Source organism: Mustela nivalis (assembly GCF_964662115.1).
Source record: "Mustela nivalis genome assembly, chromosome: 9".
Taxonomy (NCBI): Eukaryota; Metazoa; Chordata; class Mammalia; order Carnivora; family Mustelidae; genus Mustela; species Mustela nivalis.
In genome coordinates, this window is record NC_139028.1 from 27,290,599 (window position 1) to 27,318,515 (window position 27,917).

General features: G+C 41.2%; 1 protein-coding gene across 3 annotated transcripts; it reads left to right on the top strand.

Annotated features, from left to right (window-relative positions):
• On the top strand, positions 1-27,281 carry OR8A1 (olfactory receptor family 8 subfamily A member 1; the record flags this gene model as incomplete). 3 transcript variants are annotated; one of them, XM_082683830.1, is made up of 4 exons in its annotated part: positions 1-885; positions 4,533-4,573; positions 26,693-26,764; positions 27,113-27,281. In XM_082683830.1, coding segments are annotated over 3 exons (927 nt in total). In that variant the 3' UTR covers positions 26,694-26,764; positions 27,113-27,281. The 3 variants fall into 3 exon arrangements, with proteins under 3 accessions (XP_082539956.1, XP_082539958.1, XP_082539957.1); XM_082683832.1 differs by lacking the exons at positions 26,693-26,764; positions 27,113-27,281 and adding exons at positions 4,107-4,180; positions 12,741-12,752; XM_082683831.1 differs by lacking the exons at positions 26,693-26,764; positions 27,113-27,281 and adding exons at positions 4,107-4,180; positions 10,032-10,077.
• Positions 27,282-27,917: the final 636 nt, after the last annotated feature.

Sequence of the window (27,917 nt, forward strand, 5' to 3'; positions counted from 1 at the left end):
ATGGCTGCAGAAAATCACTCTACAGTGACCGAGTTCATTCTCAGGGGATTGACAAATCAACTAGAGCTCCAGCTCCCCCTTTTCTTCCTCTTCCTTGGGATCTACTTGGTCACCATGATAGGGAACCTGGGCATGTTCACACTGATCTGTCTGAATCCTCAGCTTCACACCCCCATGTACTACTTCCTTAGCAATCTGTCATTTGTGGACCTCTGCTACTCCTCTGTCATTACCCCAAAAATGTTGGTGAACTTTGTGTCAGAGAAGAACACCATCTCCTATGCAGGGTGCATGTCACAGCTCTACTTCTTCCTTGTGTTTGTCATTGCCGAGTGTTACATGCTGACAGTGATGGCCTATGACCGCTACGTCGCCATCTGCAGCCCTTTGCTCTACAATGTCATCATGTGCCGTCAAGTCTGCTCCCGGCTGGTGGCTGTGGTCTATGCCATGGGGCTCATTGGCTCAACAATAGAGACTGGCCTCATGTTAAAACTGTCCTATTGTGAGCTCTTCATCAGTCACTACTTCTGTGACATCCTCCCTCTCATGAAGCTCTCCTGCTCTAGCACCTATGATATTGAGATGACAGTCTTCTTTTTAGCTGGATTCAATATCATAGTCACCAGTTTAACAGTCCTTGTTTCCTACATCTTCATCCTCTCCAACATCCTCCGCATCAGCACCACCAAGGGCAGGTCCAAAGCCTTCAGCACCTGCAGCTCCCACCTTGTGGCTGTGGGGATATTCTATGGATCTACTGCGTTCATGTACTTAAAACCCTCCACAGCCAGTTCCCTGGCTCAGGAGAACGTGGCCTCCGTGTTCTACACCACAGTGATCCCCATGCTGAATCCCCTAATCTACAGCTTGAGGAATAAGGAGGTAAAGGCCGCCATGCAGAAAACACTGAGGAGAAACGTGTTTTGAGGTTTAGTGTTACTGTTTCTCAATTTTAAAATTAAGTTGTTTTAATGCCAGAGGGAAGCTCCCTGAATGCTTACTCAACCATGACAGGAAATGGGTGCTTGACTACATGTTGGATGAATGCCTCCTCCCCTTCTTCCATCTTCCTTCCCTCCTTCTCTGGACTCTCCTTTCTGTTTGAAATCAGATGACTTCAAGGTCATGTTTTCTTTCACTTGAGATCCATTTTTTCTGTCCTGGACCCTTTGGTAAACATTTACTATCTTAACTAGAATTTAACATAAATTTTAAACTTTCAGCATTGAGTTTGAAAGTCACCCATTGTTTTATTACCTTCCCTACAGAAAATATTACTCAACCCAGTTCTTTTGTGTGTGTATGTGTGTGTGTGTGTGTGTGCGCGTGCGCCAGGGAGTGTACAAAGAGGTGAATGTGAAAGTCACTGAGAAGTGAGACACAGCTACTTGCTCATCCAGACCTCCTCTCCTCTCTTCACTCCTCTCTACTTGTTCCTGCCCGAGCACCTCTGCATGATCCCTTTATGTAATTTCATAGCAACAATAAAAGTAGTTAAGAGCCAGTCACATGTTTTGAGATGCTTACCCTGAGCCATGCAACTCCCCTAAATGCTTCATAGGTGTTATTTCAATAATGCCTCACCACACATAGGTACTATTGTTATCCCCATCCCACAGATATGTAAACTTCGTTCCGTCACTTGCTGTGGTCACACAGCTGGTGAACAAACAACACTGGAATCTGAATCTAGTAACTTAGAGCTCACGGTTGGCTCTCACACATTATCCCTCACCTTCAGGCTGACACTCCGTTTGAACAGCCTCTTAAGTTTGACCTATGTATGCTTTTCCAGTTTCAGGTACCTCCAAAAAATAATTTCTCAGGTCCCCACCTTTGATCGCCTGCCCTAGCCTCTTTCCCTTTGTAGGAAACTTCTTCAAGATGACTAAGGGAAGATTACACCAGAGTGACCAACCTGACCCGGGTTGCCAGGCCTTTTCCCAGCATTAGCACTGAAAGCCCTACATTTCAGGAAATCTGTCCAGTCCCAGACAAAGCAGGTTGGGCGAGGGGGTCACCCTAGATGACACATTGCAGCAAAATCTCTTGTTCTGCTTAAATAACTGATAGATTTAGTGCCAGCCTCACTCAGTAAATCCAGTGGCCTTGGGACAAAGTTTCTTCCTGCTCCCCTTGTTTATAATGATATCAAGGGTAAAAGGGTTAAGCTCAGCGGCCTGACATAGGGCAAAGAATTTATGGACATCCTCTTGTCATTTATAGTTCTTTTTGGTATGCTATTATATCAAGCAGTGGTTTATTATGGGAAACAGAAATAACTACTCTTCTCAAGGAGAAAGAAATCTAATATAGGAAACTAGTTGCTTAAAGATTTTTGAATGACTGGAGAAGGAGTGAGAAGACCCCCAGAGTGACCCCACAATAGACATGATCTAGGGGTCCTACTGCCCCTGTCCTCACTTCCCCCATGAAAATTGCCTTTCACACTCATGAATAGCAGAACCTAGGATGAGCATCACCTGGAAACCTGTCGGAAATGCAAATTTCCAGGTCCTCTGTGGGCTCCAGGCCTATAGAATTAGCCAAAATCTGTGCTTTAGTCAACCCTCAGATGATCCCAAGACACAGTGAAGTATGGGGAACCCCCTTCCACCACCTTTCCAGTGGCAATTCACATCCCAGGGCTCCAGCTACCAGGGCATCTGGGTATGTAATATTTAGTTTTTAACCTGACCAAAATGAGAGTAGAATGGATATTGAAAGAGCCATTCCCAGGTGGCTACCCATTCTTTCCTGATCTTTCCTCAGAAATAAGATCGCTACCACTATAGAAGTCCACTGGTTGGGGGGGGGGGGGGGAGCAAGTGGGAAAATACTTTTTAACTGAAGAAGAGACACCGTAAAGCCAAATAAATTGGTGAATATCATATCAGAAATTGGGATATTTGTTCAGCAAAGGACATAGGGGATGGAGATAATAGAAACAGAGTGGAAGATGATATCTAACTAACATATATTAGAAATGCAGGCAAACCAACGAGAAGAAAACCATCAAGAGAAAACATGGGCAAGGTATGTACGACGATCACATTACATGACAAAACCTGAAGGGCCACCACGCATGTCAAGAGACGCTTCAACCAATTACTAAACAGAGCAGGGCAAATTAAAAGCTCTCTCTTTATACCCACCACTGGGTACATAAAAGGACAGGCTATGGCAGAGACTCGGCAGCAGTTAAAAGCAGAGGATCAGCTGTGAGCGATGGAGACTAGAGCTCGAGGGCTGTGCGAGCTCTATAACACATTACTGATGTACATAAAATTACATGTCCACAAACAAACAAAAACATTAGAAAGAAAAAATAATAACATAAAATATACATTAAATAGGTTAGAATGGATACCCAAAGAGATAAGATGCATGGAAGTAGGGAGTGGGGAAAAGAGAAATAGAAATAAAAGTTCCTTTTTTTAGACTCAACCCCCAGATGCATACCAATCAACATGGCCCAAGAGCCTGGGGATCAGAGCTGGCCAATGGACTGCTAAATATGGAGACAGGCAAGCCCACCCTCAACATCTGTGAGGCCTAGAGAAAGATTCTCTTAATATTTGGAAATGAATAATCAAGCTAACAAAATGTTAAATATTTTCTTCTTCCTACCTTGACAAATATACCTTCACAACCAGCTAAAATGCCAGGTTCAAATTTAGAAATCTCAGAATGTTAGGAGTTCTGCACCAGAATGTGATATTAAAGGAAGGCTCTGCCTGGTCTCCAGCCCCCTGCCCACGGGCCACAGTGTGCTCCCTCCACGTCCCCCCGCCAGATTCAGCCCCCTCTGTGAGGGTCTCATACAGACACATTTATGGATATCCTCGCGTCCAATCTCCATCCATGTCCCCTAGACACAGCCATCCCCTGGTAACCCCTTTGGTCTAGGGATGAACAACCATCTATGTGGTTTACTTTTAGGGGATGGACCTTGGGAAAAGCCCTATAAGCAGGTCAAGGGCATTCGAGGAGGGAATTCTGGCATCCCAACATTGAAAGCAAGTCCCCTTTAGATCTGTTCATCCTTTGGGGAAGGGGAGGCACAGCCAGAGAGACACTGAGGATGACACACCTCTCACCAGGTCTAAGAAGGCTGGAGTGGAGGGAGGTGACCTTTGCCTATGCGTCTGCCCATAGCTGCTTCTCTCCCTGACTGGTAAGTCCTACAGTTGAGATAAGTTTGTCCTTCATATTGCACTTCCCAAAGCATCTTTTTTTAGAGTGAATTCAAATTTGTATGCAAAAGACTGTTCTTTATCAGAAAGCATACTAAGTTTGAGATAACTTTAATTTCAGCTTTCTTGGGGTTTTTTCCTACTTATTATGGGTGTGGCATGGAGTTTTCTTAAAAAGAGAGGAAGGCCATGTGAGTGCATAAGCTTCTCACTCATTTTTCAGACCATTAGAGAGAGAAGAAGTGTGTTCACTGGAGCATCCTCTCTCATGTGTCCTCTGAGAAGGACACTCAGCCCGAACCTCAAAGGGTCTTTTTCTTTTTTTGTCTGTAGGTAACAATACGGCATTGTATACTCCAAGATTTGCTAAAATGGTAAGTCTTGTGTTGTGTTGGTGTCACAAAAAAATTTTTTAGATAGGAGACAGAAGGAAACTTTTGGAGGCAATGCATATGTTCATGGCATTGAGTGTGGTGATGGTTTTCGTGGATGTATACTTATCTATGAGCTCATCTAGTTGTATACATTCAATACATCAATCACCTCAATAAAGTGTTTTTCTTTTAAATGTCATCTCAATGCTCAACAGCATTTAATACTTACTGACTTGTGAGACCATCTTATATAGAGTTTACAAATAAGAAAAATAGGGGGTGCGTGGGTGGCTCACTTCTTGTGGCCTCTGACTCTTGATTTCAGCTCAGGTCATGCTCTCAGGGTCATGGGGTCACAGGATGGAGCCCGTTGCACTCTGCGCTGAGTGGGAAGTCTGCTTCTCTCCCTCTTTCTTTGCCCCTCCCCAACTCGCATGCACATGTGCTCACTCTGTCTCTTTCAAATAAATAAGTAAATCTTTAAAAAAAAAAATAAGAAAAATAGAGCTAAGTGAGTTGTCCAAAGTGTGGAAAAAACAAAGACCACCGAAAGAGAACAAGCAAAGGCTATTTATTCAGAGCTTGCTGTAACAAGGAACGAGCCACTGTAGCTTGCCTTCAGTAGAGAGACTCATGAGGAGGTCAAGGAGGCGGAAAAAAGGGAAGGATTTCAGTGATGCTCTCATTAGAGGTGGTTGGCATGGGGAAGTTAGAGGCGGGGCTCCCTCTGTGATTGGCTGAGGGAGCGGATTTGGCTTTCTCTGGTCCAGCGTTGGAACAGAGGACAGACAGCAGCAAAGCTGGCAGTCAGCAACTGAATCCTGACCATTCTGGGCTAATTATTATTTTTTTTAATTTGACAGAGAAAGAGAGATCACAAGTAGGGAGACAGGCAAGCAGAGAGAGAGGGAGAAGCAGGCTCCCCGCTGAGCAAGGAGCTGGACGTGGGTCTAGATCCCAGGACCCTGAGATCATGACCTGAGCCAAAAGCAGAGGCTTAACCCACTGAGCCACCCAGGCGCCCCTTCTGGGCTAATTCTTGCACAGGCTGTGGTTAGGCTTTACAGGCTGGTTGCTCCACAGGTCGTGGGTAAGAATTCCATTTTTTTTTAAGATTTTAATTTATTTATTTGACAGAGATCACAAGTAGGCAGAGAGGCAGGCAGAGAGAGGAGGAAGCAGACTCCCCACTGAGCAGAGAGCCTGATGTGGGGCTCTATCCCAGGACCCTGGGATCATAACCTGAGCTGAAGGCAGAGGCTTTAACTCACTGAACCACCCAGGCACCCCAGGAATTCCATTTTTACACAAGGTCTGGCCATTACGTGTTTGTGTATTCAGTTCCTCAAAAGTTACACAGTGAAAAACTAATACTACCATCCCTGGTCTTTCGACTGCAGCTTTCAAAGTTTATGCCTTTTGTACTTCTGTATCCTGCTATGCGATCCAGAGCTTTTCAGAAGGCTCTCATGTAGTTGAAACAGCTTGGAAAAATTCCAGGGCAAAGGTATAGAAAAGATGGTCTTTAGCATCAAATGCACAGTTTTGGAATGGGAACCACAGCTAAACCTTCATTAGGAAAAAGAAGAAAATGCAGTCATAATAATCCCAAGCAGAGTCTTGGGGTTCCATTCTCATTCCAAACCTCAAAATGAGAACCTTCAACACATTTAAGCAAATTTCGCTCCAAGTCCCACACCAGTAATGGAGGGTCACTGGCCCATAGCCTCCCTTTCCCTATCACCATGCTGAAAATTCCTTTGTGAGGGTTTAGCACAAAGCAGTGGAGCTCTACCAGCTCTGGGTAGCTCAGGGTAAGCAGTCTGGCACCAGGCTCAGCTGAAGTTGGATCCTTTTCCAGCAAAGACTCTCTCAAGGCCAAGCCTCCCTCTAATGACCCGAGGCCAGAACAGTTAGAGAAGCATCTCCCGTTCCCAGCATAGATAACTGCTCAGAGCCAACTGCCTGAAGCTGTCCTGTCCCAGGATCCCTCCTGCTGTCTCTGCCCCCACCCCTCTCCACCCCTACCCCAGGGCCCAGCAGTATCTTGGGGCTTGTATACACAACTGCAGGGCACATGCTCTCTGAAGGCCTCCTGGCCAACGTACCATCACATTTATATCCTTGGGCTTCCTCCTGCCACTCATATCACTGGCCCACGAGTTACCCCCTGGGGAACTGCCACTGCATCATACAGTGGGAGTCTCCACCACCTTATTTCCTGTCTTTGCCTGGAATTTAGAGGAAGGCAGCTCCAGGTGTGAAGCATACATTGACTGAGTTTCATTACTTGGGGCTGGGCTGGAAGCAATGAAGCAAGTGCTTAGGTATCAGTAAATCAGGACACCAAAAAGATTTTTAAAAACATCTCCACAATCTCCTAGTTTAAAAAAGAAAAAAAAAAGCCAGAAACTACTTTAATTTCAGAATAGCGGTAATTTTTGCTCCATTTCAAATATTAAAATTAAATTTTGAATTTCATGTGGCTGAGAGAGAGTGGGCACCATAATTGATTCATGGCCTGAAACCCCACTGTCATTGAAATGTGTCCTTGACTGATAGAGGAGTGGATGTCAAACTTGAGCCTGCATCAGAATGACCTAAGAGGCTTAGGAAGACAATGTGCAGGGCTGTACCCCAGAGTTTCTGATTTACTAACTCTGGAGCGGGGTTTGAGAACCTGTATTTCTTTAAAGTTCCCGGGTGATGCTAATGCTATAAGTTGGGGACTGCACTTCGAGAAGCACTGCTTTAATTAAAAGGTGTCCATGTAAGTCACTTTATCGGTATGTATAACCTTGTTCCCTGAGGAAGTGAAATTCAGAATGTAGTCGATATTGGGCTCCCCAGCACCAGAACCCCCTTGTCTGTCTGGAGACCTTCCCGGTTCGACTGGAATTCTTCCCAGTTGGTAGCTAGTAAGGCCAGACAGTACTCTCCAGATCTCTACAAGGTAGAGAGAGACCTCAGCCAATCAGATTCCCCCACTTAGATTTGCTTCCAGAGCAAGTGGTATGAAGAAGCAAGGAGAATTTTGAGTCCATAATGGAAAGACAAAGGTTGTGCTCTCTTGCAACCAATGGTGATACATGTGTAATGGAACCAGTGATGATGGCCAATGTCCGGTGTGACTTAAAGCAGCACATCCCTTACTTGTGGTCATAACTATGATTCTAGCCCCTGGGGCTTCCCGTGGTTCCTAGTTATTTCCTAAACTTGGTTCCCTAGATTCTGTACAGTTTTGTCAATTACCCCGTATCTTTCCAATAAATTTCTCCCCTGCTGAAGTTAACCAGAGTCAGATTGCTTCTTGCAGCTAGGAACCATCACAGGCTGTATCCAGAGATAGCCTGTTGGAGCACCCAAGGGAAGGGAGGGGGTCAGAGAGCATTCCTGGCTGGAGAACAGCTCTCACATCCTGTGACTGTCAGGAGCCCCTCCACCATCTTCCTCGTGGGGTGAGAACTGCCCTCCCCTCTTGCTTCCACACAATACTCAATGTGTACTTATACTTGTTTCTTCCCTTCCAGGCTCTTTTTACTGGTGTAATATGCCCCCTCCCAAAAAAAGTACAAAGAGGCCAAATTCCAGAGATGATTATTCCTTCAGAGAGCATCATCTTTGAGGAAGTGGGTACGGGAAGTCTGTAGGCCATTTGTCTCACAAGAACTGTATTTTAAAAAGATAAACTAATGCTCTAATGTGAGCAAAACAACTCTAACCACATTTGTTTGCAATCTAGATATCTATGAATCTGCTCAAAATTTACTGGGAAACTTCTTAAAATAATTTAATACGTCCCCCAAATTATTTTCAAACTCAAATAAGGCTAATGACATCCTTATTGTTTACAGGCTAACATGTAGCATAGTTGGCATTTCTATTTTAAATGAACCCTGGTTATAGTAGTGCTCCTTTTATGTGACACACACATGCACCCACACACACATACATGCACACATGCACACTTTGTTGTCTGCTGAGGACTAACTCATTGCCTATGTTATACAATTTATTTAATTGGTTTTATGTTTTGAAAGATTATAGTGTATAATATGGGGTGTGTCTTTATGACAGATAATTGGCCAGGCCTTTATTTGTTTTATACTCAATCTTCACTTGGAAACCATGTCCTATTTCTTAACATCGTTGCTATGGAAATACACGATTAAGTTTTACAGTGTGCTAAGAACTCTTTTCTCAGAGTCCTAAGTGATAAGTAGAAGGTGTCTGGCAGACAAGGGGAGAAGGATTTCCAGGTAGGGAAAGCAAAGCTAAAAAAAAGATGAGGATGTATAGAAAATACATTGTGGAGCATAAGGAATAACACAGAGGACATAGGGAGATGGAAAGGAGAAGGGAGTTGGGGGAAAAATTGGAGGGGGAGATGAACCATGAGAGATTGTGGACTCTGAGAAACAATCTGAGGGTTTTGGAGGGGAGGGAGGTGGGAGGTTGGGTGAGCCTGGTGGTGGGTATTATGGAGGGCACAGATTGCATGGAGCACTGGGTGTGGTGCATAAACAATGAATTCTGAAATACTGAAAAGAAATTTTAAAAATAAATAAGACTACAAGTATATTTAGGAAAAGGTGAGTGATGGGCTAAATCAGTGAGTGTACTGAAGAGTTAAGAGAGCTTTGGGTAAGAGTGGTGTGATTCTTGATCTTATGTGTCAGTTCGGCTGTATCATGTTGGGAAGAAGTATGGCTTTGTTATTGTCTTTATATGGAGATTAAGTACAGTTCAAGGAGATACATTTAGATGCCAAGTTGACAATGGATGGACTGTGACAGCTGATTTTATATGTCAGCTTCTCTGTACTATAGTATCCAGTTGTTCGAACAAACATTAGTCTAGAAGTTGCCCTGGATGTATTTTGTAAATATGGTTAACATTCATGATCATCTGACTCTAAGCCATAGTGTGGGTAGCTCTCATCCAGTTGCTTGAAAGCCTTAAAAGCAAAGAAATTTCTGGAAGGAGTTTTGCCTCAAGACATAGAATCCTGCCTTAGTCTCCACCTGCTGGTGTGCCCCATGACTTTGAGATTCAAAACTACAACATCAGCTCTTACTGAATTCCAGCAAGCCAGCCTGCTCTACAAATTGCAGACTTGTTTGCTTCCACAGCCATGTGAGCCAGTTCCTTAAAACAAATCTGTAGAGTGGGGGCACCTGGGTGGCTCAGTGAGTTGAGCCTCTGCCTTCGGCTCAGGTCATGATCTCAGGGTCCTGGGGTCAAGCCCATCTGGCTCTCTGCTCAGTGGGGAGTCTGCTTCCTCCTCTCTCTCTGCCTGCCTCTCTGCCTACTTGTGATCTCTGTCTGTCAAATAAATAAATAAAATCTTTAAAAAAAAAAAACCTGTAGATAGATAAATCCTATTGATTCTGCTTATCTGGAGAACACTGACTGATATCGGCTGCTGATAATTAATCCTCCTCCCCTCCACACTCAGAGTCGTGAGCTAACTGAGAAAGAAGACAGGAGCCACACAACACAAGATAAGACCAACCCAAACACTGAGAAGTTGATAAGATGCACCCGCACCGCTAGCCTGTTGGAGCACCCAAGGGACTCCAACAAAGACTCCCTTACTAAGTTCCAAGGGAAGGGAGGGGGACAGAGAGCATTCCAGGCTGGAGAACAGCTCTCACATCCTGTGACTGTCAGGAGCCCCTCCACCATCTTCCTCGTGGGGTGAGAACTGCCCTCCCCTCTTGCTTCCACACAATACTCAGTGTGTACTTACACTTGTTTTTTTTTCCCTTCCAGGCTCTTTTGTTGCTATAGTAAACCCTCCCCACAAAAAAAAGTACAAATGGGCCAAATTCCAGAGATGATTATTCTTTCAGAGAGTAATGTCTTTGCGGAAAAGGGTAGGGGAAGTCTGTAAGCCATTTGTCTCACAAGAGCGTTATTTTAAAAAGATAAACTAAAGAGGTTGGAGCTGTAACCATAAAAGGACTCTGTAATTTCCTACCTACTTCCCCAGATTAACTTTACAAACCAACAGAACTGGCCATAGTAGTCTTCCCTGCAAAGGGAAGCCACTCTGAACACGAGGAAACTCCTGAGGACAGGCCTGTCCTAAAAAGGGAAGGTTCAGGGGTTGGGGCCATACTTCACCAGTCCTGTGTCCTAGCCCCCACACTCAGGACTCACTATTCTCTCTTGGGGATGAGTCAGGAGGGAATGCAAACAAAGAGAAAGGATTCCTCCCATTTTTCCTCATCCTGGGGTACAGAAGGAATAGGTACCCAGTTACCAGTTAGGCCAGAGCCGGTGGCCCCCTTCACAGATGGGGCAATCATTTGTCCACAGCAGGTTCCCTTCCTATCACATCTCAAAGACTCCCTTACTAAGTTCCATTAAATATAGTTCAATACTGTGATACCTTCAATTTTTAAACTACCCCCAAGAAATAATTAAGAAATCTTAAGATACAACCTCTTTAAAAGACTATTTCCCTTTTAGCCTTTCTCTCCACTGGTCAGAGTTTGGATCTGTTGCTGGGAACCCATGTGTAATTTGGGGTAAATACACAAAGTGCTTCTCAAGTCAAGAGCAATTCAGAGATCTCCCAATCCAATCTGGAAGTTCTTTTGGGAGACGAGCTGTTTGTGAGGGAGGGGAGCAGAGAGATGTACAACTATCATTCTTAATCTTTAGCTTTCCTGTGTCCTGTCCTTTTTTGTCCTGTGGGCTGCTGGGGCAGGCAAGGATACAAGATTTAGTGCACGGGATCCAGAGAGCAAAGCAAATCCGGTATTGGGTGAGGCAGGGAGAAGAGAGAGGCCCTAGCCAAGGGCCAATAAGGCACAGGAGCTAGAAAAGCAAAGGCAGGAAGGAATACTTGAAGGTAGGTAAGAATCACTTCCTGCTTCCTGGTGACCTTTACATACAGAGTAGGGTAGGGCCACCATCAGTGGCTGATCATTTCCTGCTTCCTGGTGATCTTTACATACAGAGTAGGGCCACCATCAGCGGCTGGTGGGAAATAAAATGTTTCTCTCTTTACCCTACAGTCGAATTCCAAAAGTCAAATTTATGAAGAACATGGATGCTGGGGCGCCTGGGAGGCTCAGTCAGCTAAGTGTCCAACTCTTAATTTCGGCTCAGGTCATGATCTCAGGGTCATGGGATTGACATTGGGCTCATCACTGAGTGCCAAGTCTGCTTAAGATTCTCTCCCTCTTCCTCTGCCCTTCCCCTTGCTCATGCTCTCTCACATGCTCTCTCTCTAATAAATGAATAAATCTTTTTTAAAAGAGCATGAGTGCTAAAGAAATGGGGAAGGGTGAAAAGGAAAGAAGAGGAAGAGAGAGTGATCAGTTTTAAATGGACTCTGTAGGTATTGAAACTTTGGACCTGGCCCCTCCCCATCAGAGATGATGCCTACAGAGATAAAGTGAGTAAAAACCTGAAATAAAGATACTAAGACTGATGACTACAAAGTTAGTGCCCATGACTACAAAATCCACCAGGCATAACACCGGAGCTATTTCAGGAGAGCCAGAGGAAGGGGCTACAACCTGTAAGAGTTGTTGCTGTTGTCATCATAAAAGGTGGTCAGTCCGGGCCTCCCGGTCAAGCCACGGCTCTACCAAACATTGTTATGTGGGAACCAAGCATGTGCAGGAAGGAATCATTAGAGAACACAGCCTCCACAGTGACCATAAGCCCCTAGTCTCAAAACACAGTGGTCACTGATGACAAAGAAAGAAATAAAAGTCTTGTAGTTTATGTAGTGATGATGATTAATGAGTTCAATTATTTGCAGGGCATTGAAAAATGAATAAAAGACATCTTTGAAGGATAAACTAAAGATAAGAAAAATAAGAAGACAAAGGGGTATGGAGTGACACACCACTTCCCTAAGATCAAGAAAAGGTAAATGACCTGCAGCTCTGGTCTATGTGTGAACTCTGCAGGGATCTAGCAATCATGCCTGAGCCACCCTTTCTTGGACAGTAATCTCTCGGTTTAGAAAAGAAGAACCTTATTAGAGGTCGAGCCATTTCCTTACCTTCAGAATGAGACTTTATCTCCAAATCAAGAGAATGTCTAGTTTCCATGCAAAGGAAGGGGAGGGAGGTAGTTATGGCTATCCCTTTTGTCCCTTTCCACACTTATGTGTGCTCTTCCCTTATAAATTCATCTGCAGGTCTGAAGTGTCCATAGGTCCTCAGCATATCTCCAGGCCAAGTGGAGTGGTGCCAGACTGTGCGCCAGAATCCAGTACTGACAGCATCTCAGAGAGATTGAGTAGTTGCCCAGGCTACTCAGAACTTGACCTTGAACCAGGTTTAAGACTGATACCTGGGGGAGCACCTGGGTGGCTCAGTGGGTTAAGCCTCTGCCTTCAGCTCAGGTTATGATCTCAGGGTCCTGAGATCTAGCCCCGCATCAGGCTCACTGCTTAGCAGGGAGCCTGCTTCCCCTTCTCCCTCTGCCTGCCTCTCTGCCTACTTGTGATCTTTCTCTCTGTGTGTGTGTCAAATAAATAAATTTTTAAAATCCTAAAAAAAAAAAAGACTGATACCTGGAAAGACCTCCTCCCTTGATTCATTCTCCCCCACCCCAGACCCAAACAAGAGGAGGGGACAAATCCAAACCAAAATCCACATCCAAAACATTCCATTGTGGGACTCTAGGTTGGGAATGATACCAAAAGACGTGAAATGCAGCCACTCTCCCAATAGTGACATCAGAGCCAAGTCCTATGTTCCCTTCCCCTGCTGCTTCTAGAAGGGAAAATGCTGATAGTGGAGGGGGGGGGGCAATCCTGAACCTAGATCCTTCTTTTCCCTATTATTCCAGGAAAAGAAGAGCCTAGTTCCTTTCTCTTTTTGTTAGCCTGGCAGGAATTCTGAGCTAAAGACCATGATTTCCAATTAAGACTGTGCCTAGAAGCTCCTTTCCAAATCAAGGAGGAAAATATCCTTTGCCTGTATCACTGTGGCCATAAGATCATTTTTATTTTATTTTATTTATTTATTTGACAGAGAGAGAGAAAAAGAGCACAAGCAGGGGGAGCTGCAGGCAGAGGGAGAACCAGGCTCCGGGCGAGCAGGGAGCCCGATGTAGGACTTGATCCCGGGACCCTGGGATCATAGCCTGAGCCAGAGGCAGACGCTTAACCAACTGAGATACCCAGGCACACAGCCATAAGATGATATTTTAAAGAATTTTATTTTACATGTAGATAAATCAGAGGCCTAAGTAGTAATCAAGAAGTGGTTTCTTCAAATACTCACCTAGATATTATAGGAAACAGGGTACCATGGCCTTTGAGATCATACCAGAAGCACAGTTTAACCAATATGATACACAATTTCACTTCAACCCTGGCACTGCTTACTTCAGAACAATGGAGGCAGGTGCCTACTCTTTCCGCTCCCCAATTTGGTCCCAGGGCCCAGGGTGGATGCTACACAGGAATCCCCACACTGGCTGTCTTCAAAGATGACCAAAATTCCATAACACAACTTACAGATCTGGATATTGGATGGGGTTGTAACATTTCCACATGACAGTAATGCTTGATTTTATTTTACTTTTTAAAATATGTATGTATATGTATACACACACACACACACACACACACACACACACTATTTTACTATGTATATGCATATATATTCCTCCATTAAATAAATTATATATGTATATGTGTATATATAAAATGTAAATAAGTACATCTTTATATACATAAATATGTACACATTTAAATACAAATTTATATACATTTTTATATTTCCATTAAAAAGAGGTTGAAGATGGTGTTTAAAAAGCAGCAAAGGCCTAAACATCTTCAATATGGGTTCAGAGTGGATGATTCCTTTATCTACTGCCACCTGGTGGCAACATGCCTAAAATTCAAGGACGGAAATCAAAGATCCTGCTCAGGAGCTCCCTGTATTCCAGGAAAGACTGACAATTAGTTCATAAACGCACAGAAAACCCAGATTTTGATTTACTGGTATATCTGCACAGAGGTGCCTGGGTATTAGGAGAGAGAAATGGGAAAGGAATGCCATAACATTTAAAAATGAACACCAGGGGCGCCTGGGTGGCTCAGTGGGTTAAGCCGCTGCCTTCGGTCATGATCTCAGGGTGCTGCGATCGAGTCCCGCATCGGGCTCTCTGCTCAGCGGGGAGCCTGCTTCCCTCTCTCTCTCTCTCTCTCTGCCTGCCTCTCCATCTACTTGTGATTTCTCTCTGTCAAATAAATAAATGGAATCTTTAAAAAAAAATAAATAAATAAAATAAAAATAAAATAAAAATGAACACCAGCCCTTGAATGTAGATAGAAATGGAAAGTACAATATACATCAATATACAATATACATCTAAATTTTTTACAGTAAAATAAAAAGAGAGGGAAAGAGTATTGGGAGAACATTTTTAGTGTAAGGAAGGTGATCTTCTGCTTGTACACTGAGAAAAAGTTAGTAGGGAAGAGAATATTAAAGGTACAAGGAAGAAAATAGAAAATTTAGGATCTGAAGCACCTGAGGGGATGTGATGAGGTGGGGTCAAGAGCACATGAAAAGGCATTTTACCAAATTCCATACTCATTCATTATGTCTAAACATTAAATAAATAGAAATTGGTAGTTCTTCAGATGAATTGAAAACATTCTTAATGTAAAAATATTCATTACTGTTATAGCCTGGTTTGTGCCCCTCCCCCTCCAAATTCATGTGTTGAAGCCCTAATATGACTACATTGGGAAAGGGTCCTTTAAATAGGTAATTAAGTTACAATGAGGCCATTAGGGTGGGCCCTAATCCAACACCTCATCCAACTGGTGTCCTTATAAAATGAGGAAATTTGGACACTGAGAGAGACACCAGGGATGTGCGCATACAGAGAGAAAACCATGGGAGGGCACAGGGAGAGGACATCCATCTGCAAGCCAAGTGGAGGCCTTGGGAGAAGGCCACCTGCTGATAACCTTGATCTTAATTTCTAGCCTCCAAAACTGTGATGAAATAAATTTCTGTTGTTTATGCCACCCAATCAATACTATTTTGTTATGGCAGCCCCAGCAAACTAATGCATTCCCACTAAAACCTACACCAAGAAGAGGATGCCCACTATACTTAGTATTGTATAGGAGGGAAGAGGAAAATGCCATTAGGCAAGAGAACAGAATTAGAGGCAAAAGAATCAGAAAGAAAGAAGTAAAGACATGTGTATGTGCAGATGACATTATTATATATATGAAAACTTCAAAAGAATTAATGAAAGTATACTAAAAATAATACCAATAAAATTACAGGAATAAAGTAAAAAATCAACATACTTCATATACAAATAGTAGCCTGTTGAAACATGCAATCATAGACCTCATTATAATAGAAAAATTAAAATAAAATTCCTAGGTAAAAATTCAACAAGAACTTTATAAAACCTCTCTGGCTAAAGATATAAACATACTTAGGACACAAATGAGATCTAACAAATAGGAAGACATTCCATGTTCTTGGATTGGAAGAGTCAACCAAAATATATCAATTCTAATTCTGTTTGCAAATGTAACATCTCAATAAATATAGTCTCAGTTTTTTTCTGGAGAATACAAACTGATTATAAAGTTTATAAGAAAGAATAAATAAACAAAAATAGCACAGAAAATCCTGGGGGTGTGGGGATTGGTGGGGAATGCACAATGTATAAGAGCTGACCCTAAGATATGGAGACATTATAAAGCTTCTATAACATCACATGAAGAGAATGGTATATGGCTTGAGAGAAATATAAAACTTGCATATGGACTTGAGAACAAGTAGAAATTTAATATTTGATGAAGGTAGCATCTCAAGCCAGTAGGAAAAAGATGAGTTTCCATTTTTTTAAATAGTGATGGTACAACTGGATAGCCATATGAACAATAATAAAATTAGATCCATTTCTCACACCATAAACAGTGGAAATTTCAAATGTGTATATTTATATCTCAGACAAAAAGCTAAAGTCTGTAATATAGAGAGCTTCTAAAAATTGAGGATAAAAAGACCTACAACCCAAGAGAAAATGGACAAAAGACATGAATAGAGATTTCAAAGAAAATAGAAATATTAATTCCTTTTAAACACATGAATAAATGCTCAACTTTTCCCATGTGAGGTGTCATGAAAAGTATACAGAAAAGATAATTCAAGAAAAATTGGGGTTGAAACTTCCTCTTCCAACCATGAGGGAGTACTAGGGTTCAGATTTGCCCTATGCCTTAAATTAGAAAAAATGGAATATATGAAACAACTGTTCTTTATATATAATAGAATATATGTCAACAACTGTTGACAAAAAGCAGCAGAAGAATATAGGTCCAGGGGAAAAGGGGGACGCGGATAAATATGATCACCTTGATTTTATTCCTAGAGGCAATTTCCAAATAGGAGTGCAGGGAAAGCAAAGCAATCATAGTCTGGTAATTGTGCTGAACTGAGGAGACAGATGCTGGCAGGTGGAGAGCCCAAAGCAACTAGAGTATTGGAGCAAAGAGAGCCTGCTCAGGGGAGCTCCAGAAACCTGCATAAAGGTCTACTTGAGACTTTGGTTCAATACCAAATCTGAATACAGTTAAATTCCATGAGGCCAGATTTGGGGGAAGGAGGAAGGGGGGAAAAGAATCTAGGACAAAACCAACTACCAGAGAATATTAAGCAGAATAATTCCCAGAGCTCATGCAGCCTGAAATCATTCGAATTCCTGCCAGACAGGGCATACCCTAGGCTATTCTAGATGCATCCAGAAAAGCTTCAAATTTTAAAAGAAAGCCTGCTGGAAGAAAGCCCAATAGACTTAAAAGAAATACAATAAGATTCTGCACTCACGAACATAAAATCTGTAATTTTACATGCCATTAAAAATTACCAGATATGGAAGAAGCAGAAAAATGTGATCCAAAACCAGGAGGAAAATAAGTCAATAGAAACAGCCCAGAAATGACAGAGATGATGGAATTTGCAGATAAGGACTTTACAATTAACTATTTTAAATATATTCAATATTCTCAATAATTTAAAGAAAAAATGAACATGATGCTAAAAGAAATTGAAGGCATAAAGAAAAAGCAAATGGAATATCTAGAAACTTAAAAATAAATATCTGAAGAGGGAAAAAAAATCACTCAATTATATTAACATCAGATTTTACACTGCAGAAGAAAATATCAAGGCCCTTGAAGACAGAGCAATAGAAACTCTCTAGGAAGAAAGACAGAAAAAAGACTGACATAAAAATTAATAGAACCTCAGTAACCTTTAGAACAATAGCAACCAGTCTAACCTCTTTCTAACTAACCAGGTGCAATTTGAGTCCTAGCAAGAGAAAGGGGGGAAAATATTTTTTTAAAGTAATGGTTGAAATGTTTCCAAATTAGATGAAAATTATATATCCATGTATCCAAGAGGCTCATTTAATCTTCAAGCAGAAATGACACAAATAAAACCACACAAAGTTGTACCATAATCAAATTGCTAAATAGCAATCATAAAGTGAACATTTTAAAAGCAGCCAAAGAAAATAAATAAATAAATGAAAATTAAAAATAAAAGCCACCAAAGGATAAAAACACATTATAGACCAAGGAACAAAGATAAGAATTACTGCAGATTTCTCATCAGAAACAATGCAAGCAAGAAGATAATGGAAGAACATGGTTAGAGTGCAGAAAGAAAACAATTAGCATTCTAGAATTCTGTATTCAATGGAAGTATCTTTCAAAATTGAAGGTGAAATCAAGATTTTTTCCATACAAAAGCTTCAAGATTCTGTTGTCAGTTGACTACACTGAAAGAAATGCTAGGGGAATTTCTCTAAGCAGAATGACAAAGATAATTTGGGGAGCCCTTGAAATTGTAAAATATAACCTTGTATATATAATATAAATGTAAACCTGGAGAGCATTTAAAATTATAAGTACATGGATAAATATAAAAGATATTTTTTGTAATTTTTTATATCCTTAAAAATAAAGCAAGGAAAGATGATAGAAAGGGAGGGAAATGGGCTGCAATTTTATGTAAGATGGTGAGGTTAGGCCTCATCATAAAGGTGATAATTGAACAAATACTTGAAAAAGACATGGCTAAATTGTGCTTGGTAATATCAGCTATTCTGATGTCCTGTTGTGTAAACATAGCTCAATGAAACATCCTTCCCAGGCAATACATTTTTGTCATGCATTTTAGTAACCATACCTTAATCCAAAGCCCTGGCTTTAAGGGAGAAAGCTTTAGACATAGAGATTAAAGAAGAAAAGTAGTTTCTGAGCATTTTAAGAAATCACAAATGGGGATGCCCGGGTGGCTTACTCAGTTAAGTGTCTGCTTTCAACTCAAGTCATGATCCCAGGGTCCTCGGACTGAGCCCAGTATCGGGCTCCTCACTTAGGGAGAAGCCAGCTTCTCCCTCTGCCTGTCACTCCCCCTGCTTGTGCTTGCTCACTCTCTCTCTCTGACAAATAAATAAAATCTTTTTAAAAAGATGCTACGGGTGCCTTGGTAGTTCAGTGGGCTAAGCCTCTGCCTTTGGCTCAGGTCATGATCTCAGGGTCCTGGAATCAAGCCCCGCATTGGGCTTTCTGCTCAGCAGGGAGCATGCTTCCCCCTTGCCCTCTGCCTGCCTCTCTGCCTACTTGTGATCTCTCTTTTTCTGTCAAATAAATAAATAAAATCTTTTTTTAAAAACTCAGAAATCACAAGTCGTATAACAAAGGCACCTATATTCTTTTCCTACATACCTATGTAGGTCTATAGGATATATAGGGTATATACATGTATACTATATACATGTATATCCCTTTATAGGGTATACCTATATATCCAATTCTGTTCTTAAACACCCAGTCCTGGCTGCTCTGAATTCCATTCCTTGTGGAAGGGATCTGATAAACTCACTCCTTCAAGGACTAATATAGTTGGTATGTGAAAATCTGTATTCTACATTCCTTATTAGGTACATTTTTATTTTAATGAGGACTTTTAGCCAATAAATCTTGATTTGAGGAAATTCAAGTCTCAGCAAGTTGGAGAGTTAGATGTATTTCTGGTCAGAGTTGAGGGCTGGAGTCCCTTTGGAGAAATTATGGAATTATAGCACAAATACCAAAACCAATCTTCTTCAAGGCCTGTTTATGTTGATGAGTATATATGCACACTTATCAGTGACTGCTTATTTTTCTTTGTGGCCCCTATTAAACCAATCTCAGCAATGCCAGTTGGTACCTTATTTATAGATTTTTGCTTAGAATTTTTTTTTAAAGATTTTATTTATTTATTTGACAGAGAGAGATCACAGGTAGGTAGAGAGACTAGCAGAGAGAGAGAGAGAGCGAGAAGCAGGCTCCCTGCTAAGCAGAGAGCCCGATGTGGGACTCGATCCCAGGACCCTGAGATCATGACCTGAGCCGAAGGCAGCGGCTTAACCCACTGAGCCACCCAGGCGCCCTTGCTTAGAATTTTTCTGCGTCCTTCAGTGTCATTAATAAATCCCAAGCTATCTCCTCAATCTTACTGCACAAAATTTACAAATAGAGAAAAACAATTCATTATCACAAACTTCACATAAGCCCCATAAGGCATAGTCTCCTTGGAACTTGAACACAAATAAGACCTCAGGGGTTCATTAAAAGTTGAGTTTTCTCTAAGAACCTTTGAGGGCTCTTGCTTGGATGATAACAACCCCAGGAGGAGATCCTCTGACTTGATGTCACTTCAGAGACTGTTGCCATGGAGACATCATTTCAAAGGCATCTCAAAACTATTAGAGCCACCTGCTTTTTTATTTTCTGTTTTATTTTTGGTTTCTATTGAGGTAAAATTCACCACTTTAAGCATTTTAGGTTGTGTATACTATAGTTTTTAGTACATTTGCAATGCCTTGCTATTGTAAATAGTCACTCCCTACTCCCACCTACCCTCAGCCCCTGACAACCACTAATCTGCTTTCTGTCCCTATTGAGTTGCCTAATTTGGTCATTTCATATAAATGGAATTGTAAATATGTGGCCTTTCGTGTCTGTCTTCTTTTACTCAGTGTAATGTTTTCAAGATTCATTCACGTTATAGTGTATGTCACTATTTCAACCTTTTCATGGCTGAATAATATTCCATTGTATGGATATACTACATTTCTCTTATCCATGCATCTGTTGATGGACTTTTGTAAATAATGCTGCCTGAAGAGCAGTCAGAGGTGAGAACTTAGGATCTTCTCAGATCTATTCTGAGCACGTGCCCCTGCTGGGCATGAGTGTGCCCTTCTTGATTCTCAGGAATATACAGGAACTTTTCAAAGCCTCTATTTCCCAAAACATCTTATTCCCTAGTCTTTCTTCCCAAGTTTGCCCCAACTCTTATCCTTACAGTCACTAATGTATTTGCCTTTAAACACTTCTCACACATGTCCTCTTCCCCTGCAGCCACCCTAGCCCTGGGAAAAGTCCAGGTTACTTAAAGTAGAGATCTTTGAGCTGGCCTTTCAGAGAACCATCAGAGAGGTCAAAACAAATGGCCATATTCTTTGAGAATTGGGTCTGCTGTTCTCCCTCCAGCACTGGTACTTATGCCAGGAATGCAGGCTGTTGTCTCCAAGGCCAACAACAAGCCCAGAGCAGGAGATGCATCGAGGATAAATTAAAATATCACAAAGCTATCCTCCTGAGATTTAGCTTTTTTCCCTTAATTGTGTGTCTCTGTTGTTGCAAGCTTTTGGTTGGTATCCAGAGTTCCTAGAAAGTTAATTTCAGAAGTCTTTCGTCAGTTTATTTATTGCTTTTGTGTATGACAGGATGTGGGGAGTTCCCTACTCTGACATTTCTGCTGACATCACTGTAGGATCATCAGATATATCCTAGTTCCGTGATAAATTATATGGCCCCGCTAATTATTCAGATCATACACTTTGGAATCAGTCTGATCTCAGTACAAATTCTGCCTCTGCCACTTCTTAGCTGAATGACAGTTGCAAAGTTGATTAACCTTTCTCTGACTTTCAAACCCCTTATCTTAAAATGGGATGATAAACACAACTTAAAGAGTTATATTCATGAATAAATGGTGCCATTTCTGGCACGATAATTTAAGGTATAAAGTTTATGATGCAATGTGGGTTTTTCTGTCTTTACTATTGAAATCTGAGCCAAGCCTAAAGGAACATGGTTAAGACGGGTATTGTTAGTGGAGAGGAGTGGAGGGAATCATATGAAACCATGTATTTTAAAATGCAACACAAAAAGTAAGTTATAAACAGTGTACATAATATGGTCTCATTTCAAGGAAAAAAAGGTACATGCGTCCATACAAAAAATATCTGGAAGGCAGACATTAAGTAATTAAAAATGGTCATCATTAAATAGAGGAAATATGGTGTTTTTAATTTCTCATTTTTTTCTTGCCTACTTATATTTTCCCTTTTTTTCATGTGCATACATTGGTTTTGAAATTTTTAAAAAACGCTTTAAAATGCTTTTGAAATTAAAAAAAAAAGTAATAAGATCCCTCTCCTGTTTATCTGCAGAAACCCAGTAAATCCATTTTACTTCAAAAAATAAAGTCCTACACAAAAGTCAATTATAGCAAAACAGCATGTTGCAGGATGGACTGGTGGCCAGAAGTCCTGGGTCCCAGGCCCAGTTCTGTCTCTTGCTAGCTACCTGGTAACTTGAGTAACTTTTTGAGCTTTAGTTTCCTGGAAGATGAAAAAATTATAATAATACAGCATTCCTCTTTTCCCCTGTGCTGTGCAAATAGCAAACTCTCAAGAATAAGGTGCCTGAGAGACACCGGTGTACATATTTAAGAGGATACAAACTTAGGACAGTGGCTCTCTAATGTTCATGTACACCAGAATCGCCTAGAAAAGTTGTTAAGACTCAGATCACAGGACTCATCTCCAGAATTCTGATAGATCTGGGTAGGGCCCACGGTATCTATTACAAATTCCCAGGGGTTGCTGATCATGCTGATCTGGGCACCACATGTTAAGAACCACTGAACTAGAGGCAAGGGGAAAAAAAAGTTCTTCGGTTTCAAGTTCCAAGTCATCTCTCAGTTCTGTGACCTTGGGCAAATCTCTTAATCTATCTGCTCTTGAGTTTCTTCAATGATAAAAAACATATTACAATTCCTGCTAATAAGTACCATCTGCCCCCAAGATTTTTATGAGGATTAAATGATTTAAATGTGTGAAAGGAATGCATAAACTCTACTGAATTATGCAAATGGCATTAATTATATAAGTAAGGCAACTAAAGTAACTAGAATTTAAATTATTTTTATTTTAGGAAATACATCTTAGACACAGATGTCTGTCAGTTTAGATTCCTAACAATGAAGATGCATGCTTCTAGAAAACATGTCTAAGACTTGAGTACTTTGCCACTGTGGAGATAATAGCACTTTGGTTAAATACCATGATGTGAACAAGTAAATAATAATAATAAACAACCCAAGAGTTAAAATTTATTGAACACTTGTTTACCAGGTCCCACAGTGATTTAAACCTCATGATTCTATGAAGTAGCTACTATAATGATTCCCAAGCTGTAGCTAAGGTAGTTTAGGCTTCTAGCAGTCATATAACTTGCTCGGGGTCACACAGTCAAGATGGGAAACAGAGTTTCTAAATAATATGCTTACAGTGATCTTTGTTGATTCACTTCATTTAGATATTATTTGTTGATTCAGGGCCTAAAATAGTGTCTAACTCATTATAGTTATTATAAGTTCTTTGCTAAGGGAATTACTGTCAATTTGATTTGATTGGGATTTAGTTTTCTTAAACTTGCTGAACCCCCAATGCTTCTTACTTATCCCCCCAACATACATACATCACAGTTTGAATTTCTCAATACTTATTGTCTACTGCACTATGAGTATGTTTCTTAATTGGTTCTATTTTCTTTTTTCCAGAGTGAATGCTGCCCCCATGACTTTCTATGTCCTTCTTCTTAATATTTCTGCATACTTCACTCTCAGGAGTGGAGTACAACATGAGATGGGAATTTAAGAACAGACAGACTTCTTGGGACCCCAATATAAAGGATACATAGAGAAGGGACATCTGGTTCCCCACTCAAATTATCTTTCTTTTGATCTATAAAAATATTATATTTTATTTCTAGTTTCACTACTTCTAACCCTGACCTAACCTGAATTTTCCTGAGCTCCTCTCAGTACAGAAAGACCAATAGATCTCATCTTTTTTTCTTAGTTCCCTGATTTTATTCAAGACAAACTACATTGCGAGCCTAATCTACCCAACTTTTAAGCTATAAAATTATTCTGATCCTGAATTTTTCAAGCTAGAAAATTCTCAGTTGATATAATCTAATCTTTCTTTAATAGAACACTGTAGAGAGTCATAGATCCTTGACTTTCCAGTATCATGGGGCTTAACCCAACTGCCAACTTATTGGATTCAGTTTCATATACAAAGAAAATCTAGTTACTGGCATAAATACACAAAGTACTATATCCTACTTCTTTTTTGCTTTTTTACAATTTTCAAAATGTACACTCACAAACATATATAATTTTTCACAGATAAATAACTGTGATAACATACATCTTTTTTGTGTGGATATATACAATTTTTTTTTATTATTTCTTTCCTTCGTCTTTGGCTCATCAACCATATACCACATGCAGGCATGTAAAACAGATTCTTCATGGTCTTCTAACTTCTACATCTGTGTGCATTAAAATTCAATGAGTCAATCTCCATCAATACCAATATGCATGATCACATGTGTCCCCACCTTAATACCCATCACCAATGTTGACTAATTGAACATAATAAAAAGAAATATACTGATACACATGGGCTGTCAGAGTGCAGACTATACCCCTTTTGCTGTCACCCCAACGACTGCCCTCTGACTTAGCTGGTAACTAGTCTCTCCTGCTGAATTGAATCATAGAGCTTCAGGTCCAGGAAAAATCTGAAGTCAATTTCCAGCTGCCTGATGGCAACTTATATTTCTATAGCAACTGAGCATTTGAAAAAAAAATTTCCATGTGCATTATCCCATTTTGGGTTTACAGAACACCTTGAGAGTTGATATTCTGACTTCTCACTTGGTAGATCAGGGCAGGACTTGTCATTCAGTACATGGCAGAACTAGAACCATGCCACGTGGCACTCCCTGGATTGGGATAATGTCAGCTTTACATTATCATGTTCTGGTGAATATTTTGGGATCGCCTGTATGAAAAAGGAGATTAAATTTCTGAAGCAAAATACACATCCAGACCCAAGAAATGCAGCACAAAAAGTTTTATCTCTGAATGTATGAAAAGTCTGTAGGCAGGAAAAACTCCCCAGGCCTTGGCCATTTCCTCTAACCATGCTGATCTCTGAAACACGGCCTGGACCTTCTGACTGCTAAGAAACACAGAGTGTAGTGAGATGAGTAAAACACAGGCAACAGCTCAGTGGGGCAGATGCTCAAAGCTGGCCTCCCACTTGGAAGAGAATTCCTGCAGAACTTAGCTATATAGGGACAGAGCTCATTCTCTGGGACTCCCCATGGCAGCCAGGGCTCTGGCTCCTCCTCTTCTAGGGGGCACCACCGGGGCGGGGGAGGGGAGGGGGCGCATGCATGCTGAATGCTCTAATATTTCTTCCTTCTCAGCCTCACACTCCCATATACTACATCAGAAACTTACTGGTCGTGGTGTTTGTGATGGGGTTGATTGGCTCGACAGTAGACATTGAGTTATTAAAACTATCCTTTTGTGAATTATTCATCAGTCATTACTTCTCCCATAGTCTAGCATGCAGGATACTGATAGGACAATTTTCTTTTTGGCTTAATTCAACATTGTAGTCCCTATTAACAGTCTTTGCGTCTTATGCCTTTCTCTCCTGCATCCTCCAATGCAGCAGGCATCACGAAGGCAGGTCCAAAGCCTTCAGCAAAAGCTCTGAGATTTTTCTATGGGTCTGATATGTTTGTGTTCAGATTGTTGCCTCTCCGATTGCTTGCTGTGAAGAAGCCACTGAAAGATCAATATCATGCAGCCTCCAGAAAACACCGTTACACTGTCTTCCAAGAATGGAAGTTTAAAAACCAAATGGTGCATTAATATTAATTAGGAAAAGAGTTCCAGCCTTGCGTACCCCTTAAAAGCTCCTCAGGTACTCTCAGGGGCTCCTGGACCACATTTTGAGAACCTCTGCTTTGCATTCAACAGACACAAACTTTAAATTTGGAGGATGTTGGGGTGCCCAGATGGCTCGGTGGGTTGAGTCTCTCTGCCTTCCGCTGGGGTCATGATCTCAGGGTCCTGGGATAGAGCCCCACATCGGGCTTTCTGCTCAGCGGGGGGCCTGCTTCCCCCTTCCCCTCTGTCTCTCTCTGCCTGCTTGTGATCCCTCTCTGTCAAATAAATAAATAAAATCTTAAAGAAAAAAAAAGTTGGAGGATGTTAATTGTCAGTGAAGATAAGGGAATATAAGAAACTTTATGCACCACCGCCATTCTAGAGAGCAATAGGATACGACTTGAGACAAGGTAACTACATGCTGCCCTATGACCCAGAACTTCTAGGTCCTTGATATATATCCCAATAGAATTTTCCTGAAGGACCACGTGGGGAAATGTACATTTTCTGGGGCACACGTAAGAGCAAAATGTGTGTTCGTCAACAGGCAAAGGAGGAGGTAAAAACAACAGATTAGCTGTGAACAAGCAACATGAATTGACTTTAGAGGCACAGGGCTGTGTAAAAAAAAAAAGAAACAAACAAACAAACAATAAGATATAAAACACAAAATCACTTTTGAATATTAAAATTGTAGTGCATAGGGGTGCCTGCGTGGCTCAGTGGGTTAAGCATCTGCCTTCTGCTTGGGTCATGATCTCAGCGTCCTGGGCCTGGGATCGAGCCCTGCATCAGGCTCCTTGCTCAGTGGGAAGCCTGCTTCTCCCTCTCTCACTCCCTCTGCTTGTGTTCCCTTTCTCGCTGTGTCTCTATCAAATAAATAAATAAAATCTTTTTTAAAAATTGTAGTACATAGACTTTTAGGTAAAGTGCAGTATGTCAGGGCAGGGAATAAAAGGCTGTATTTACTACAAAAATTGTGTTTTGTTATCAGAATATCAGGAAGCTTTGGAAGAAATAAGGACAAGATGAATTAAACTTCCAGAGAGGACAAACCCATTTCGAGGTAAGAGGACAATCTCCAGGAATTTTCACTCTGGAGGAATTTTCTGCTTGTGGCTGCCAGCTCACCATTGGCCTTGGTCCAAGCAAAGGGGCTCTGTTGGGGCTAAAATGAACTATTGGATCCCTCCGCAGTTGTTAGGAAGGTGAAGGGACATTTGGAGATTTGAGGGACTTTAAACACGCACGCAGACTTCCCCACAGGACATTCCCCACATACTGGTGGACTAGACCAACAGTGACATCTCCTACTGCTTTGTGGTATTTAGGAAACAAAGACACTACACAGGGAGGGAGCCTGCATTCAACTCACTGATACAAATTCACTCAACCCAACTCTCCTTCAAAACAGGTGCCAGATTGTGAAACTAACTACAGGCAGTGGGAGGCTAAAGAATTAAGCTGAAATCCTCTAAAGAGGATAATGGAAACTCTCCAGTCTTTCAGAGATTAAGAGACAAAGACCCAGGCTCCCAATCAAAAACCTGGAAAGATCAGGCTCTAAGATTAGAAAAAACTAAGTTGTGGAATGAATCTTATTAAAACTCCAGCGCTGGCCTAATTCAGCTCAGTCCCTGATCAGATTCAGTGATCAGCATCTTGCCCTATGTACCTAAGGGAAAAAAGGGGAAGCATCTGTGACAAAAAATAGCATCATCTAGAGCCATCTCTGGTTCTTTCAGTGTTCAGCATGTAGTACAAAAATGACAAGGAGGTAAGACCCTTTGCAAAAAAGAGACAATAGAAGCAGACCTTCAGATCGTCCCCAATTCTGGAGTTGGCAACAAAGATTTTAAAATAATTCTGATTAATACGATGGATGAATCAGACAAAAGAGTGGAGATTTTCACCAGAAAATAAGGATCCTTAAAAAAGAATAAAATGGAATTTTCTGGAGTGATGATAACATTCTAATCTTTAGTTAGGTGTGCATTACACCTGTGTCTGCATTTGTCAAACTCAGTGTATGCATACTTGAGTTTTGTGCACCCTGTATGTAAATTTTACCTTGAAAGAAACAAACTGTAGACAAATTTTAAGTATAATGAGTGATATTCATGCTGAATTATTTAGGGAGAAGTATGTGAATATTTGTCATTTACTTTGACATGTACCCAGAAAAATAACATCGATTGATAGGTGGATAGAGGGATGGA